At 44.5% G+C, this 15,681-nt stretch overlaps 1 protein-coding gene across 2 annotated transcripts in view; it reads right to left on the bottom strand.

The window, feature by feature from the left end:
• The window catches only part of HNRNPM (heterogeneous nuclear ribonucleoprotein M), a 38,560-nt gene extending 24,766 nt beyond the window's left edge, over window positions 1-13,794 (bottom strand). Inside the window, exons 1-2 of one of the 2 annotated variants that reach the window (XM_057708092.1) lie at window positions 13,628-13,794; window positions 3,949-4,118 (exon numbers count right to left, since the gene is read on the bottom strand). In XM_057708092.1, the coding sequence (XP_057564075.1) occupies window positions 3,949-4,118; window positions 13,628-13,740 (283 nt within the window). In that variant the 5' untranslated portion in view covers window positions 13,741-13,794. The remainder of the gene's footprint in view (window positions 1-3,948; window positions 4,119-13,627) is intronic. The other variant, XM_057708093.1, reaches the window with a different exon arrangement.
• Window positions 13,795-15,681: the final 1,887 nt, after the last annotated feature.

The following is a 15,681-nucleotide window of genomic DNA, read 5'->3' as shown; positions in this document are numbered from 1 at the left end:
TTAGAAAATGATTAAGCACCTTCTTGCTCCTAATTCCATGGGCCACAGCAAACCACTGCCTCTCTAACTCGACCAAAAACAAACAAATAAACCACGCAGGCTGCACATTAAGGTTCAACCCAAGTACCCACAGATATGAATGCTTTAGCATCAACAGGCCTTTCCAAAATGCAGGCTGAATTTCCAACAAAAGAAAATATGAAGGAGCCACGCAGATTGGGTAGGGACTTTTACTGAAAATAAAGTTCTGCTCCATAGACCCACAATGTGGATTACCTTGAGAGCCAACGGAGACTTACTACTGGACTATAGTTGCCCTCTGGGCTTCAGTTTTCTGTCAGCTGGAATTTGAAATAGACTTAAGAGTGATGCATTCAATAAAAACTGAAGGATTAAGTGCTTAAGAAATCTTTACTTACACAAGTTAAACTGACTGCTGCTAAACTTGAGACTGATTGAGCTATATCACTGACCTTCTTTTCCTTCTTCCTCAAACTGCGCTCCATGTTTACTCACTGCTCATGCAGCTCAGTCCTGCCTTGGCTGCAGCTGTCCCACTTTGATGCTGCTGGCTCCCTGGTGAGGCCAGGAGAACAACAGCCCAATGACAAGCTTTCTTCATCCACACAGGACTTCTCCATAACGTAGCACAACACTATTTAAGTTTAGAATTCCCAAGATCAATCACCTTTTGATCACAGAAGTCTTAATTTTTCACCCAGACCTTATGGTTAAACACTCTGAGATGTGTATCCCAGTATCTGTCAAGTGATGAAAATTAGGTAGCTGTTAGACTGTGTTAAGTCACTTTCACACCTGGTTTGGCAATCTCCAATTCAAATTGCCTATTACAGTGGCTCTCAACTTTTGTTTCAATCCACTCTTCAGTGTTCACAGCAGTCATCTGTTCCATGTAATATCTCCACTAAAAATAAGCATGATCAACAGGACAGACAATAGAAACCTTTCCTTTGCTCCATCAGGACACTCAGAGCAAGAACGAGAAAGCTCAGGGAAAGATCGAGTTCAATTCTGTGAGCTGTTTAATGTCCCTGAAAGATAACTTAGAGAAGGGGCCGGGGAAGCAGACTGGCACAGAACAAAACAAAGCTCTCGATACCTTTTCTCTTTAAAGTCAGCAATGCTGATTTCATGCGAGTGCCACCAAACAAGCTTTGTGATCCCATTCAGGGGAAAAAGCATAAGTGGCATAAGTGTTCACATAATACATGCAATATTGACAGGATCCCCTAGAATGCTGTTGAATGTAACACACATGGAGAATACGCACTTGGCATCCAAGGAGGGAGAATAGATTGGGAACTAGGAAGGGATGCAGGAGGCACTCTCAGGCATGGTTCTTCCTAGAAAAAAAGCTCCTGTCTTGCCATTGTTTCAAAGCTACTACTTGAGTCCTGAGAGGCAGCAATTACAGGCAGTGCTGCAATGATGGAGCATTTTTCAAATCTTCAAGCCGAGCACAACTAATTCTAGCTATTCCACTAGTTTCCTGGAACAACAGGACTATGATTTCATCAGGAATAGAGTCTGAAAATACAGACTGATAAAGAGTGGTTGGATTATAACAGCCCAAATCTCTGTGGTTTGCCCACTTTAGAGACTATCTTGAGACTAATACTTTTAGAGTGTAAGTGCCTCAATCCACAACTTTTTTTTCCTGTGCAATAACAAGTCTTCAAAAACCTTAAAACATTTGCAACACATTTCAAGTAAATGTTTCAGATTTCAAATGATCATTGAAACATATTTTTGGTGCACCGAGACATGAATTAAAATATTAAAAAAAAAAAATGAAAATAAGGACATTTTTAAGAAACCATATGTATGTAAACAGTATTTCTTTAGACTTCACATACTGAATATAACATTTACCATAAAAATTACCTTTCTCTTATGAATCCCTTTATCCACAATCCAATACTCATAATTTAACAGAAGAGTAATTAACATAACCTGTACAGGGGAGCTCTAAACAAGAACATGTTGAGATTTGTTAAAAACAACTGATTTACTGCACACCTGTAATTCTAAATTACACCAACAAAAATACACTGAAAGGGCTGAGCCAGGGCATTCGTAGCAGTATGCCAGGGGAATATGAGAACCAGTTTGGAAGTATCCGAATAACCACCGGGCTGGCTCCACACTTAATACAGTGCAAAATAGGGAATTGAGGTGAACTGCTTCTACATCCAGAAACGTCATGGCTGCTGCTGCTACCAGCTTTAAGGCTTCCAAAACTGAATTACTGAATGGTAAAGCAGTAAAAATGTCACCTACTTTATCCATCATGTCCCAAAACTGGTTCACACACTCCTAAAAATGGAAAAATAATTTGGCCTGCAATCTCTTACAAAATTCTAACAATTGCGTTTTCAAAGCCACATTCCTGGTTCTTGGAACTACTATACCTTATTATCAATGGAAGGATCAATTCAGCGGTTCAACCAAATCACGAGAACACAAATTTGGGGGTTATTCCAAAAACTAATTCGAATGAGACCCAACTGTACTGTACAGAAATTCTAAGCTTTATTGAAGCAGCAGTCCCAAAAACCAAGAACACTGTATCTGGGATGCCACATGACACGCCCTTCAGACAAAAAGAAGAAACTTCACTCTTGCCCTAGGAGCATTGGCAGGAATGATTTGGCTGATCAAGGCAGGAAAACAAATCTCACACCAAAACGTTTTTCCATCCATGTTACCTGGAGAAATACTACATGGGAGCAGCCTACATGACTGTACAGAGAAGTCACGGTGCCTACTGCTTCTGGCATGTCATGGGTGAATTAAGTGATGGGACAATATGGCAGTGGGCCATTCATAATTTCAAAACCCAATGCTGGGAGCACCAGTACACATATCAAAATGGCCTATCCAAGTGGCATCTGTCACTGAAATGTTAATCATTTGACAAATCAAGCTCAAATCTCTTTTCATTATGAATGCTCCAGAAAAACCAGTACCTTTCAGTCCTTCAAAAAGACTCCATTTAAGAATAATTTGAATCTAGGTTTCCCTTGGGGGTAGGGGTGAGGGGAGACCTCAAGGCATCAGACAAATGGTTCTCTACCAATAATTTTGTTTAAACCAGGGCTGAGCAATCTCTTTAGCCCTGTGTGCCACCAGCAGGACCCAGAATCAGGAAAAGACGATAAAAGAAGAACAAGTATGAAAAGAAAGAGGACACATGTGGTGTGCACGGGATGGGGGATTGGGGGGAGGGGGGGTGAAGCAGAGGACCATGGGGGCAACCAACCTCCTAGGACCTCCTGGTGGCAGCAGAGCTTCCTTCAGTTGCTTCCTCAGCCCTAGGCCAGACTTTGGACACCAGGGCTGTGACTGATGTGTGCCTAAAGGCACCAAATTACACAGCAGATGCTTTATTTTGAGCTATCCAATTGCCAATCTGCTCTGTTTGCCTCCCCAGGGTGGGGAAACCTAACAGTTTAAATACAAGCTATGGTTTTATAATTTAGAATCTGAGCAGCACAAGTTCCAGCTACCAAATTTTGATCCCAGGAAGACATCCACAGAATTTAAACAAACTACCTTCCCACCAGAATTTTAAAACAAAAATGGAAAAGAAAAAAATTTCTCCCACCGAATATGAGGAACTCAAAAAATTTCCTTAACACAAAGAGGCTCCCCTCAAGCTTATTTGAAGCCCTATTAACCATATTAAGCCAGTAAAATCATTCATAGCCCAACAAACAACCCTATTTGACACACAAGTGCATGACCACAAAAAAATACATAAATAAATAAATAAGTAGGGTGGATGGGGGGAGCTTAACTCTCAAGCCTGGAGAGAACACATGCTCTACTCAGAACAGCTTCCACTGACAAAAAATAACCAAGGAATTAGCCACAGAGAAGATGACACACCAACCTTCTGACCCTACTCAACACCAGTACCATTACCTTTTTCTTTAACCAGGTCTTTAAGTGACTGCCATTTCACATCAAAAGGTATGTTTGTAATGAAGGCTCTGTATCTTTTAGTTGGGTTGGCATATGGCTCAAAGCGATTGCCTCCTCTTTTTATGTTTTTCTCCTTCCTCTTCTCATTCTGAGCAGGTCGTTCTCCTTCACTGAATTCAAAACAGAGGGGGAGAAAAGGTCCGTATGTTAGCACAATATGAAAGACAATATTTGATTTTCCAAGTCTACAATCCCACACAAAGTTACATATAGCATCACACAAAGTTACATATAGCATAAGACATATTGATTCTGATTTGAGACAGAGAAACTAAAGTGGTCCATAGAACAGAAAATTGCAGTAGTACACTCCTTAAAATCCACCTATCAAAAAATCATTCCCAAGACAAGTGTGCTTTCCTAGGCCTTCGCACACTCCTGTGGAGCTCTAACAGAGGTGGGGGAGAGGGGCCAACTCCCTGACGAGGTGCTTTTATTCCAAGACAGGAAAAGAGAAGGGAGATTTATAAGATTTCATGAAACAGAAATGAGGTGGTACACATAGGCCAAACCAATTTTAGCTTTACAAATAAAAGTGTCTTTCGCTGTGGGTGGAAAAAAAATTTTTTTAAGTGGTAATGTTTAACATGCTGCAGTTGCTACAAAAAAAAGTTTGGCAATTACTCAAAAAGTTAAAACAGAACTTCCTAGGTGGCACAGTGGTTAAGAATCCACCTGCCAATGCAGGGAACACAGGTTCAATCCCTGCCCCAGGAAGATACCACATGCCGCGGAACAACTAAGCCCGTGTGCCACAACTATTGAGCCTGTGCTCTAGAGCCCATGAGCCACAACTATTGAGCCCATGTGCTGCAACTACTGAAGCCCACACGTCTAGAGTCCGTGCTCTGCAACAAGAGAGGCCACCACAATGAGAAGCCCGCACACCACAATGAAGAGTAGCCCCCGCTCACTGTAACTAGAGAAAGCCCGTGTGCAGCAACAAAGACGTAACGCAGCCAAATAAATAAATAAATAAATAAAATTTTTTTTTTAAAGTTAGAACATATAATTACCATAGGACCTAGCAATTCCACTCCTACGGTATGAAGAACTGAAAGCAAGGACTCAGGTACTTGTACACCATTAGCAGCATTACTCAAGGTGAAAACAACCCTAGTGTTCACCAACAGATGAATGAAATAAAATGTGGTAGATCCATACAATGGAATACTATTTATTCAGCCATAAAAAAAGGAATGAAGGGCTGACGCATGCTGCAGCACAGATGAACTTTGAAAACATTATGCTAAATGAAATAAGCCATACATAGAGAAAAAAAGAATAGAGGTTACGGGGGACTGGGGGGAGGTGGGAACAGGGGAGTTACTGTTTAACGGCTACAGAGTTTCTGTTTCAGATGATAAAAAAAAAAGTTCTGGAAATGGCAAGTGGCTACTGCCATAGTGTACAACACTGTACCTAATGCCACTAAACTGTACACGTAATCATTTTAAGATGACAAAATTTACATATATTTTACCACAAATTTTTTAAAAATTTAAGGGAAAGAAACCATTTTTCTACTACTCAACCCTATTACTCTGAGGCTAGGGAAAGGAAGTCTGAGCAACCCTGGTAGGTAAAAGACAGCATGCAAACAATTCCACCTTTGGCAAAGAAGGGTGGGTTTTTTTTGGCATGGCCTTTCCTGTAACACTCTTTTATTTACCTTTGTGTGTTAGGTTCCTCCATGGAGTAACATTTCTAAGTAACAAATCTGGTTTAGCTTGGGCATGAAAAAAGTTTCACAAGAAATGCAGGCTTCCAAAGCACAGAAACAGACAGGCTGACAGCCCAGGCCACACAGCCCAGGAACCAGCCAGCGTGTGCACAGCAGGGCAAGTTCCTGCACTGGCTGAGTGAGGCTGTACACTGAGCCCCCTCTGACCACAGACCTGTGAGACCTGACCAGGAACAACTGGGGAGCCAGGAGCCACAGGAAGTCCTCTCAGGGCACTAAGTCCAGCACTTTCTGATTCCCAAGACCTATGCTTTCCACCAGTGAGAATCCAGGGACAACCAAACTAAAGATTCTAGCTGAGACTTTGTGATTCACGACAAAAAACGGAAAGAAAACAAAAAGTCAACATTACAATACTGATTTATAAGACCACCTTTTTTAAAGTAAAGCGTTGATCTTTATTCTAGGATAAGTCTTCCCTGTGTTGGGGTGTTCAAATATCAATGGCAGCTGAAGGACTTCCAGTGCACTTGGAAAATTAAAGTTAGCAACTTTTGGTAGTCTCCAAAGTATTTTTTTTTTACTGGCCCCTCATATCCAAACACAAGTGCGCCAAGTGGTAACCCAGTGAAGTTATCACCCTAGGCAAAGCATGAGCTGAACTATGCCAACATGCAATAAACAGGCTGGCCGACAGGGGAGGGGGAATAGGGCCACATCGATCCCCAGATTCCTAAAACTCTTTACTCTGTCTACCCAGGCTCCCAACACACCCTCCTCAGACTGACTGCACACCACAAGCACAGTCCACCCGTCTACGCCATGTGAAAGCCCTGCACCAGTCCACCAAACAGAGCATGCATCTTACCCTCGGCAGATGAGGAGGAAGTGTTACAACAATTCATAAAACGTAAATCAATCTACATTTCATTAGCCTACAGAGGGTCTGTGGGTAGGAATACATTTTAGAACTGGTTTCTCTTGAAACCCAAATAGTCTACAATCTACACTGAAAAACATTCTATTACTCAGCCATAAAAAGGAATGAAATTGAGCTATATGTAATGAGGTGGATAGACCTAAAAACTGTCATACAGAGCGATGTAAGCCAGAAAGAGAAAAACAAACATCGTATGCTAACTCATATATACGGATTCTAAAAAAATGGTACTGACGAACCCAGTGACAGGGAAAGAATAAGGATGCAGAGAATGGACTGGAGGACACAGGGTTGGGGGGGGGGTGCGCGAAGGGGAAGCTGGGACGAAGTGAGAGAGTAGCACAGACATATATACACTACCAACTGTAAGATGGCTAGTGGGAAGTTGCTGTATAACCAAAGGAGATCAACTCAATGATGGGTGATGCCTTAGAGGGCCAGGACAGGGAGGGTGGGAGGCAGTCACGGGAGGGAGGGGATATGGGGATATATGTATAAATACAGCTGATTCACCTCAAAAACTGGTACAAGAGTGTAAAGCAATTATATTCCAATAAAGAGATAAAAAAAAAGAGAGAGAAAAAAAACATTGACACAGGGTCCATGACACAGTAATGGTTCCAGCCTGTGTTTTCACACACTGCTCAGTTCACCTTATTAGTTACAAATGTATAAATAACTAATCACAAGACAAAGCAGGTAACAAAGTGTCTACGGCATATTCTGCCCTGCATTATTACTGCTAAGAATAAAGTACCCAATCTAACCACAGAAGCTGGGGATTTGGTTTGGGGTTAATCCACATCACATGGCTCATATGGGTTATGCTCAAGGTGTGAGCACTGCACTACTGTACCCAAATCCTTCTCTGGTTAATCATTTCCTCTCTCTGAGAAGTTTCCTCCCAAGTAAAAGGGGGTAAGAACTATCCCTGAAAGGGGTCACTTTCAGTTTCTTAAAAAACTGAACTTTTCATAAATCTAATAATCACCATCAACTCTATTCTTGACAGAACTGTAGAGAACCACCCTCAAAGAAACCTCACATGACACATATCCAAGTATAAATGATGTCACAGTTTAAGAAAAGCCCATTTGGGGGGACTTCCCTGGTGGTGCAGTGGTTAAGAATCTGCCTGCCAATGCAGGGGACATGGGTTCGATCCCTGGGCTGGGAAGATTCCACATGCAATGGAGCAACTAAGCCGGTGCACCCTAGAGCCCATGTGCCACAACTACTGAGCCCATGTGCTGCAAGTACTGAAGCCACTGCAATGAGAAGCCTGCACCACAACGAAGTGTAGCCCCCCCCCCCCACTTGCCACATCTAGAGAAAGCCCTCGGGCAGGAACAAAGTCCCAATGCAGCCTTTAAAAAAAAAAAAGCCCATTTTTTAAAATGTTCAATTCAATTTTCTCACTTATCTTCTGGATAAAATTAGGGGAATATCCTTGTAGCCCTAAAATATATGTACAGTTAAGTGAAAACCTTTTTTTTTAGGCACACGGGCTTAGTTGCTCCGCGGCACGTGGGATCTTCCTGGAGCTGGGATCGAACCCGTGACCTCTGCATTGGCAGGCAGATTCTTAACCACTGCGCCACCTAGGAAGCCCCGTGAAAACCTTTTATAAGCACCTTTTTACAGGTAGATTATAATTTAGCTACATTGATGAAATAAACTACTTTATCCTAAATACCCAATTTAGATTATAGAACTTAAAATGTTAAAACACACCTACATTATCCACAACTAGATAGTTATCCAGAAGAAAATAAATATACCCATACAAAAACTTATACATGAATGTTCACAGCAACATTATTTGTAATATCTCAAAATTGGAAATCTAAATGTCTACTAACAGGTAAATGAACAAACTGTAGTATATCCATTCACTGAAATACTACTCAACAGAAAGTAATGAACTACACATAACATGGATGAACCTCAAAATAATTAGACTCAAAGAAACCAGATTAAAAAGGAGTGCATATGGTATGATTTCATCATATAAAACTATATTTGAGAAAATCTAATCTGACAAACTAACCTATGGCAGGTTTTCTCAATCTCAACACTATTCACATTTGGGGCCAGATAATGCTTTTGTTGTGGGAGGCTGCCCTGTGCACTGCAGGATGTTCAGCAGCATCCCTGACCTCTACCCAAGAGAGGCCCGTAGCAGCCCCATTCCTCAGACTTGAAGATCAAACATATCTCCAAGACATTTCCAAATATCCCTGAAGTGAAAGAACAAATCACCCCACTGAGAACCACTGATGCATACTGCCAGAAAACAAACCGACGGTTGCCAGGGCGTGGGGGAAAAGGCGGACTCAGAGGATTACAAAGGGGCAGCAAAAATTTACGGGGGTCATGATTACATTATCTTGATTCAGTGAGGGTATCAAATTGTACACTTCTACTTGTGCAGTTTACTGTGCCAATTACACATTTTTAAAGTTTCCCAATAACACATTTCTAAAGTTTCCACTCCTATCTTAAAATTCAAACCTAACCCCAATATAACCTGACTTCTAACTCCTATATAAAGTAAGAAATCTGTAATCTTGCAAAGAAACTGAAGCTACCTGAGCCCGACTAAATGCCTTGCTAACTGGCTCCCATTCCCAATGAACACCCCATCTGATTCTGGCACCCCATCACCCACCTGAAGTTCTAAATAGACCCAGTACGGTTAAAAACTTTTCCTGACATTCTATCAACCTAATTCATAACACATCGATAAAGATAAGCCCAGAATATCTGAAAGAACCTTGCAAGTCATTAAAATAAGATTAATTACATTTAATATGGCATTAGAATTGTTTCACTGACTGAATTCTTTGAAAACTGACAATTTACCATGCCACTGCTCCACCATACTAGAATTATACTGTACATAAAGATCACAACTAAAAAAAAAAGGATTGAGTGCCTATTCTACAAAAGGCTGAAACTATGTAAAACAGTGAACCCCTACCTCTCTCTTACGCCTTCACGGCATTCCCATGTATAATACTCTCATTACTCTGAGTTTTTCAATCAAGCGTAGTTTGAAATGGCAACCCCAGTACTTTGAAATTCTGACCACATCTCCTGAGGGAAAAGACTCCCCCACTCCCATATTCCCTTGAGAACCATCCCTTATGTAAAATGATTCTTCACAGAAATCCTTTCAATCCTGAGCTTCCCCTAATGCATTTAAGAAGTGGAGAGCACTATTCATAGCACTATTCTAGCTCCAGGTCCACCACTTAACTACCCACGTGACTCAAGCTCTTTACCTCTCATTCTTTATCAGCAAAACCAGCATAACCTGTATCCATATAGCTCAAAGGAATGTTGTGAGAATCAACAATCTGCCTAACAAAAAGCAGCTTGGTAAATGTTAACTGCAGTTATCTAGGGAAGCGGTGCTACAGGTGACTAGGAGGTAGAGTTATCTAGGTCTGAAACCCAATGTCACCAGCTCTTTGCCAGGCCCCAGTTCCTTCATCTGTGAAAGGAGGTTACTATCCACACTCACAAGTTTAAAGGAGAGACTTGGCACAGTAACTGTGACAACGATATATTTTTGAACCAAAAATTTTCTGGAGAATGAGTCACTCCTTGTCTTCCACCACCATACATACTGATCAGGCTTTAAAATAAGCCCACTCGGGCGGTGGCTGAGGAAACCTAGGCACTGTGTTCATTACAGACTACCAAACGAGCAATTCGGCATTCACCTCTATGACTGTAAAACATGGTAATGGGAGAGCCCATCTGAGAACTCCTAAGTGAAACAAGCAACCTGATCTTTGCAGACTAGTATCTCCCTGCCTAGCCTTCAATAAAATCAAAGAACGAAGTGAAAGCAAAGAGCTGGCAGCATGCATTCAAACAATCGAAGAGCCCCTATTCTAATCCTGAGCTCACAATCCAATGTGCCTCAAAATTATTATCAAGTATACAATCAGTTCTTAAAATACAGCAAACGCTCCAACCATTGCAAAACACAGAGAATCTGTTTTTTTAAAACAAAACAAAACCCGCTTCAAATAACTGTGTTTAGTGAGAGGTTACTAGGGTGGTGTTTATGGAAGCAGCAAAGGCCTTGGAGTCAAGATGGCCTCCCCCAGATTCTTTGGGTCAATTTCCTTAAGGTGAGTTTTCTCAATTAAAAAAAAAAAAAAAACAAGAAGTTTTTCTTGACTGTAAAACAGTGTTAACACTAACGTTACATCCCCAGGAATTTATACTAAATACGAATTTTTATTTTTAAAACAGCCAATCTCTCAATTTTCTGATTCAGCCACAGGTTAACCTGAAAGTGGAGTAGGTTAAAAGTCACTGACTTTAAACGTACAGTGCAACCTTCATTTTAAAAAAAATAAAGTTTAAAGTTTAAAAAAAAAAAAAAAATCAAACCTAAGCCTACATAGTCATATAAAATGAACTTTTTTACCCCCGACTAATATACTCACTGAATCTTGACTGTCTTTAGATGGAATAGATTTCTCATCAAAATAAAACTAATCCTTCTCTTACACCCAGCAGAAAAGGAACTGCAAAACAAGCTATCCTATCTGGGGTCCTCATCAAAGTTGCTGTCTGAATGCCTTTTTGGTTTACAGCACACTCCACTACTGGTGGAGACAAAGCTAAGAAGAATCCAGCCTCATTTCCCATCCCTCAAAGGCTTTCAAGATAAAAATCTAAATTCCTTAGTCTGGAATTCATTGCCCACCAGCTGGCCCCCAGCGCTCCAGCAGTTTCAGTTCTTTATAAACTTATATCAGATACATCAAAATCCCTAGACTTCGGATACTCCTCTCTGCCTCTCTCCAATCATCATTCATCCTCCTCCTGGGGGAACACCTCCCGGCCACCCACAGCAGGTTAGGTTGGGGGGACCGGAGCCCCTCCATGCACCCTGCCTAATAATTCCTTTCAGTTCCACCACAGCACAATTATTTTACTACAAAAATATTCGTTGGCCTCCCCCCGTGAGCGTGCAGGCCCCCCCCCGGGGGGGGGGTCAACTTCATTTTCTAAAGAACTCTGCTTTAAAAGTTTGGTGATTAAGAAAAAAACAAAAAAAAAAACCCAACACAAACTTTTCCAATGGCCCTAGGAAACATATCTAAGTGTTCCTAACTTCCTAAAATATTCTCTATTAAGCAATCCTAGAGTGAGGTTCTTTCCAACAAGGGCTCTTTTAGCTCTAAAACCTTCAGATTCTAATAGTCCGTGTATTATGTTTGTCAAATGAATCAGTCACAAAGATCACTGGGAAATGGACAGTGGAAAATGGGAAATTTCAAAAATGTACCCCAGATGCTATAATCTATAACTCACAAATTCTCACCTAGCACGATTCTAGCAGCACTCCATCCTGTGATAACTGCTTTGAAAGAAAAAAGAAATAAAGCAAACAAATGTATCTTAAAGACCTCCAAATATGGCCCTCAAAAATCCTACCAGGCTCCCTCACACAGGTAATGAAAAAAAGTCTAAATGAACACGTCTCTTTCCAGAGTTTTTAATAATAAAGGGTTGGGAATACTTCTAAGACGCCTTTCTCTTGATTTCCAAGGACCAGTAACCACAGTATTTTGTTCCTTCCCACCTAAGAGAAAAAGTTTAACAATATAGCTATTGTTTAGTGACTTCACTAATAAAAGCGCTTTAACTACATTCACTTTTAATCCCCACGAACTCTATGCGCGTTAAGAATTTGTGGGAAGGCAAATTCACAGGAGGCAGAACGTATGACACAGGTAACCAAGGAGAGGCGGAGAATGGCAAGTTATCGTTTAATGGCTACAGTTTCTGTTTAGGATGATGAAAAAGTTCTGGACGTGGATAGTGGTGATGGCTGCACAACACCGCGAAAGCACTTGATGCTACTGAATCGCATACTTAAAAACGGCTAAAACTGTAAATTTCACCTTACGTATGTTACCACAATTTTTAAAATACGTGGCTAGGCAATCAAATGTGCGTGTGCCCAGCCTTCCCCTCTCCTTCCCCGACAGCTGCCGGACGGCTGTAATCAGAATGAGTGGGGTTCACGTGGACACAAGATGATACTTTAAAGCTTTTAAGTAAACTTTGAAAACCTAAGACCCGAGACAGAATTCCAAACAGGACTCGAAACAGTGACGGACTTCAGAAACAGGGGAACCCGCCTAATGATGGAAACTCTTCCCCTGGAACACGGAAGAGAACGTTTCCTTTTTTTTTTTTTTACTCCCTCCCCTCCACTTTCTGCGGCTGAACACTGAGCAGCAGGTCCGATCTCTCCACAAATACGTACTGCGCACCTGGGGAGGAGGTGAGGGACTTGAGCTGTGACCGGAGCGTGGGGCGAGGGGCGGTTCCGACCGAGGCACTTCCCGCGGGGCCGGGGCTGGGGGGGGGGGGGGGGGAGACGGCGCGCACCCGGCGGGGAGGGCGGGGGAGGGGGGAGAGGCGCCCGGAGCCGGCCTCGCGGTCCTTCCCGATACCTACCCGCCTCCGCTACCGTTTACCAGGACCGCCTGCGCGCGAGGTCCTGCGTGCGCACTCCCTCCCCTCCCCCCACTTTACGGATCGGGAAACTGAGGCCCCCGGCGATGGCCCAGAGACGTGAAACCACGCGCCCAACCAAGGTCACCCGGCAGGCGAGCGGGTCGCGGATTCCGGGGCTCTTCGGCTCCGGGGCCCGCGCGCCATTATCACCGCGCGCAAAGGCCCGGCCTCAGGCCTCGGCATCGGGGTCGGACTCGGCCTGGAAGGACCGGGGGAGTTGAGGCCCGAGGCCTGGGAGGAGGAAGCGGTCCCACAAGCGCTCCCGGAGCCGCCCGGCTTCACCCTCAGGGCCTGGGCCGCCCCCACCCTCTGGAGACCCTTCGGGGGAAAGCCCGGCCGAGGCCGAGCCGGTGGGAGGCCGCCAACGGATCTGACGGAGCTGCCGCCGGCCGCCGCGAAAGTGCCCGGCCTGGGACAAGGAGCCGCGGAATACTCACCCCTTCGGGCCCGGAGCTCCGTTGCCACTCGGCACGCCGGGCGCGCCGCTCTCCTCCTCCATTTTGGGCTCCGTCGCCGCCACCTCAGCCGCTGCTTCGACCCCTGCCGCCATTTTCTCCGCGTCTGGGCTTTGTGTGAGCGAGCGGGCTGCGCGGCGCTGCGCCTGCGTGCTCACGTGACCCGGCGCGACCAGTAACGCCTGCGCGCGCCGCGGCGGCCTCCCGCCTCCTTCCCTCCCGCCCCGGGCCACGCCCCTGCCCCGGGCCACGCCCCCGCCGCGCGCAGGCGCTCAGCGTCAGCTGTTATTAATTCATTCTCGCAACAAACTTGCGTTTGGCTCCTAATGGGTGCTCCATCAGCTCTCCAGGTCTGGTACGGGAGATATCTCTCCATCCGCCACACCGGGATCTCGTCACTCCCAGCTTTCTGTAATCAGAGCTAGGGCAGAAGGACAGCGAAAGTTCTGTTTACTGGGCTGTAAAGAGTTAGCCAGGCAAGGGTAGGACACCGAAGGGCCAGGCAGTAGGATACATGTGCAGAATGCTATCTCTCTAAGCAAGTATCATTCTGCGCCAAGAATATCTGGGCTCTATCCGAACTGTTTCCCCACCACGCTGAGATGTCCCGAGAGCCCGTGGCCTAAGCCTCTCTCACTAACAGCCATCAGCTAACAGCCAGACACCCAGCTGGAGACGTTGTATGTGCTTATGAATGTTTCTTGAGTGAATGAACAAGCAAGAAGCCAATCGTGGTGATAGAAATCACATGATGGAAGAAATTATGAGGCTCCTTCCTGCCTGACCCTGGGTCCCTCTGCCCTGAGGGCTTGGCCCTGTCCCCAAATGGGGTTTCAGGACTGTTACAGGACTTTGTCCTGGGGCAGCCAAGTGACCTGGGAAAAGGCCAGAGCCCCCAACATTCAGAGGCCGCAGGCTCCCTTCCCCAGCAGCCACCCCTCTCTCTGGTGTCTCTGAACTTTGAAATGCTTCACTGGATCTTGCAGAAGTTCCCATCTAACCACCAAAGGGAAAGGGGTTTTGTTTTTTGCCCCCTCCTTCACAGAATGACTACATTTCATCAGGCTGTGGGGAACTGTCTCACCTGCCACACACCTTCCTCCAAGTTAAATATTTAATCCGGCCTGATGATTCTGACTCAGGTTGAGAACTCCAGGCCCAGAGAATATATCCAATAGGCCAGGCTGAGGCTAGGCCCCACCCTCTCTTTCCAGCTCCCATTCCCAAGTATAATACTTCCCAAGCTCGCCTGTCTCAGAACTCCTTTCTATTGCCCATCTGCAAGTCCTTCCTCCTCTCATCTCCCCTGCCCCACACCCAGCCCCTGGACCCCAGAAATCTCTGATCTACTAAAATCCCCTGTGCACACCAACCCTCATCCCATGGCCCCACTGGAATCTATCTCAGTTCACCTTCCTCCGCCTTAGACCTCTCTCTTTTTTTTTTTTTTTTTTTTTTTTTTGGCCCGTGGCATGTGGGACTTTTGTTCCCCAACCAGGGATCGAATCCTGGCCCCGCTCAGTGGAAGCTCAGAATCGTAACCCCTGGACCACCAGGGAAGTCCCCCCACTTAGATCTCTCTAGACCAGAGGGGCCCCTGGACCAGAAGAAACCTCACAAATCTCTGAATTTCCTTGTCCAACAGGGCTCAGGAATGGCAGAAGAGGCTACAGCAGATTGTCAGAATCCCAGAGAGATGTCTGAATGCAAAGCAGCGGAGCAAGACGCCACCTCTTCTCTGATCACTACTCAGGCAGTGTGACTGGAGATCTGCTGAAAGCCAGGCCCTGGCTGAGAAGACAAACTACAAGGCTGTGCTCCTACAGGCTGGTTGATTTAACCCACTGCCCAGATTCCTGGGTTTTACCATCACCTGAACTGCTCATGCCTTCACTCTTTCCTGTAACTGACACTATTTTCTTTAAAGGAAGGATGTTTTAGGAACTTCCTGGTGGTCTAGTGGTTAGAACTCAGCACTTTCACTGCCAGGGCCCAGGTTCAATCCCTGGTCAGGGAACTAATATCCTGCAAGCATT

The sequence above is a fragment of the Hippopotamus amphibius genome, chromosome 15 (assembly GCF_030028045.1).
Source record: "Hippopotamus amphibius kiboko isolate mHipAmp2 chromosome 15, mHipAmp2.hap2, whole genome shotgun sequence".
Lineage (NCBI taxonomy): Eukaryota > Metazoa > Chordata > Mammalia > Artiodactyla > Hippopotamidae > Hippopotamus > Hippopotamus amphibius.
The sequence above is the reverse complement of the archived record's forward strand: the minus strand, read 5'-3'. Positions and strand labels throughout refer to the sequence as shown.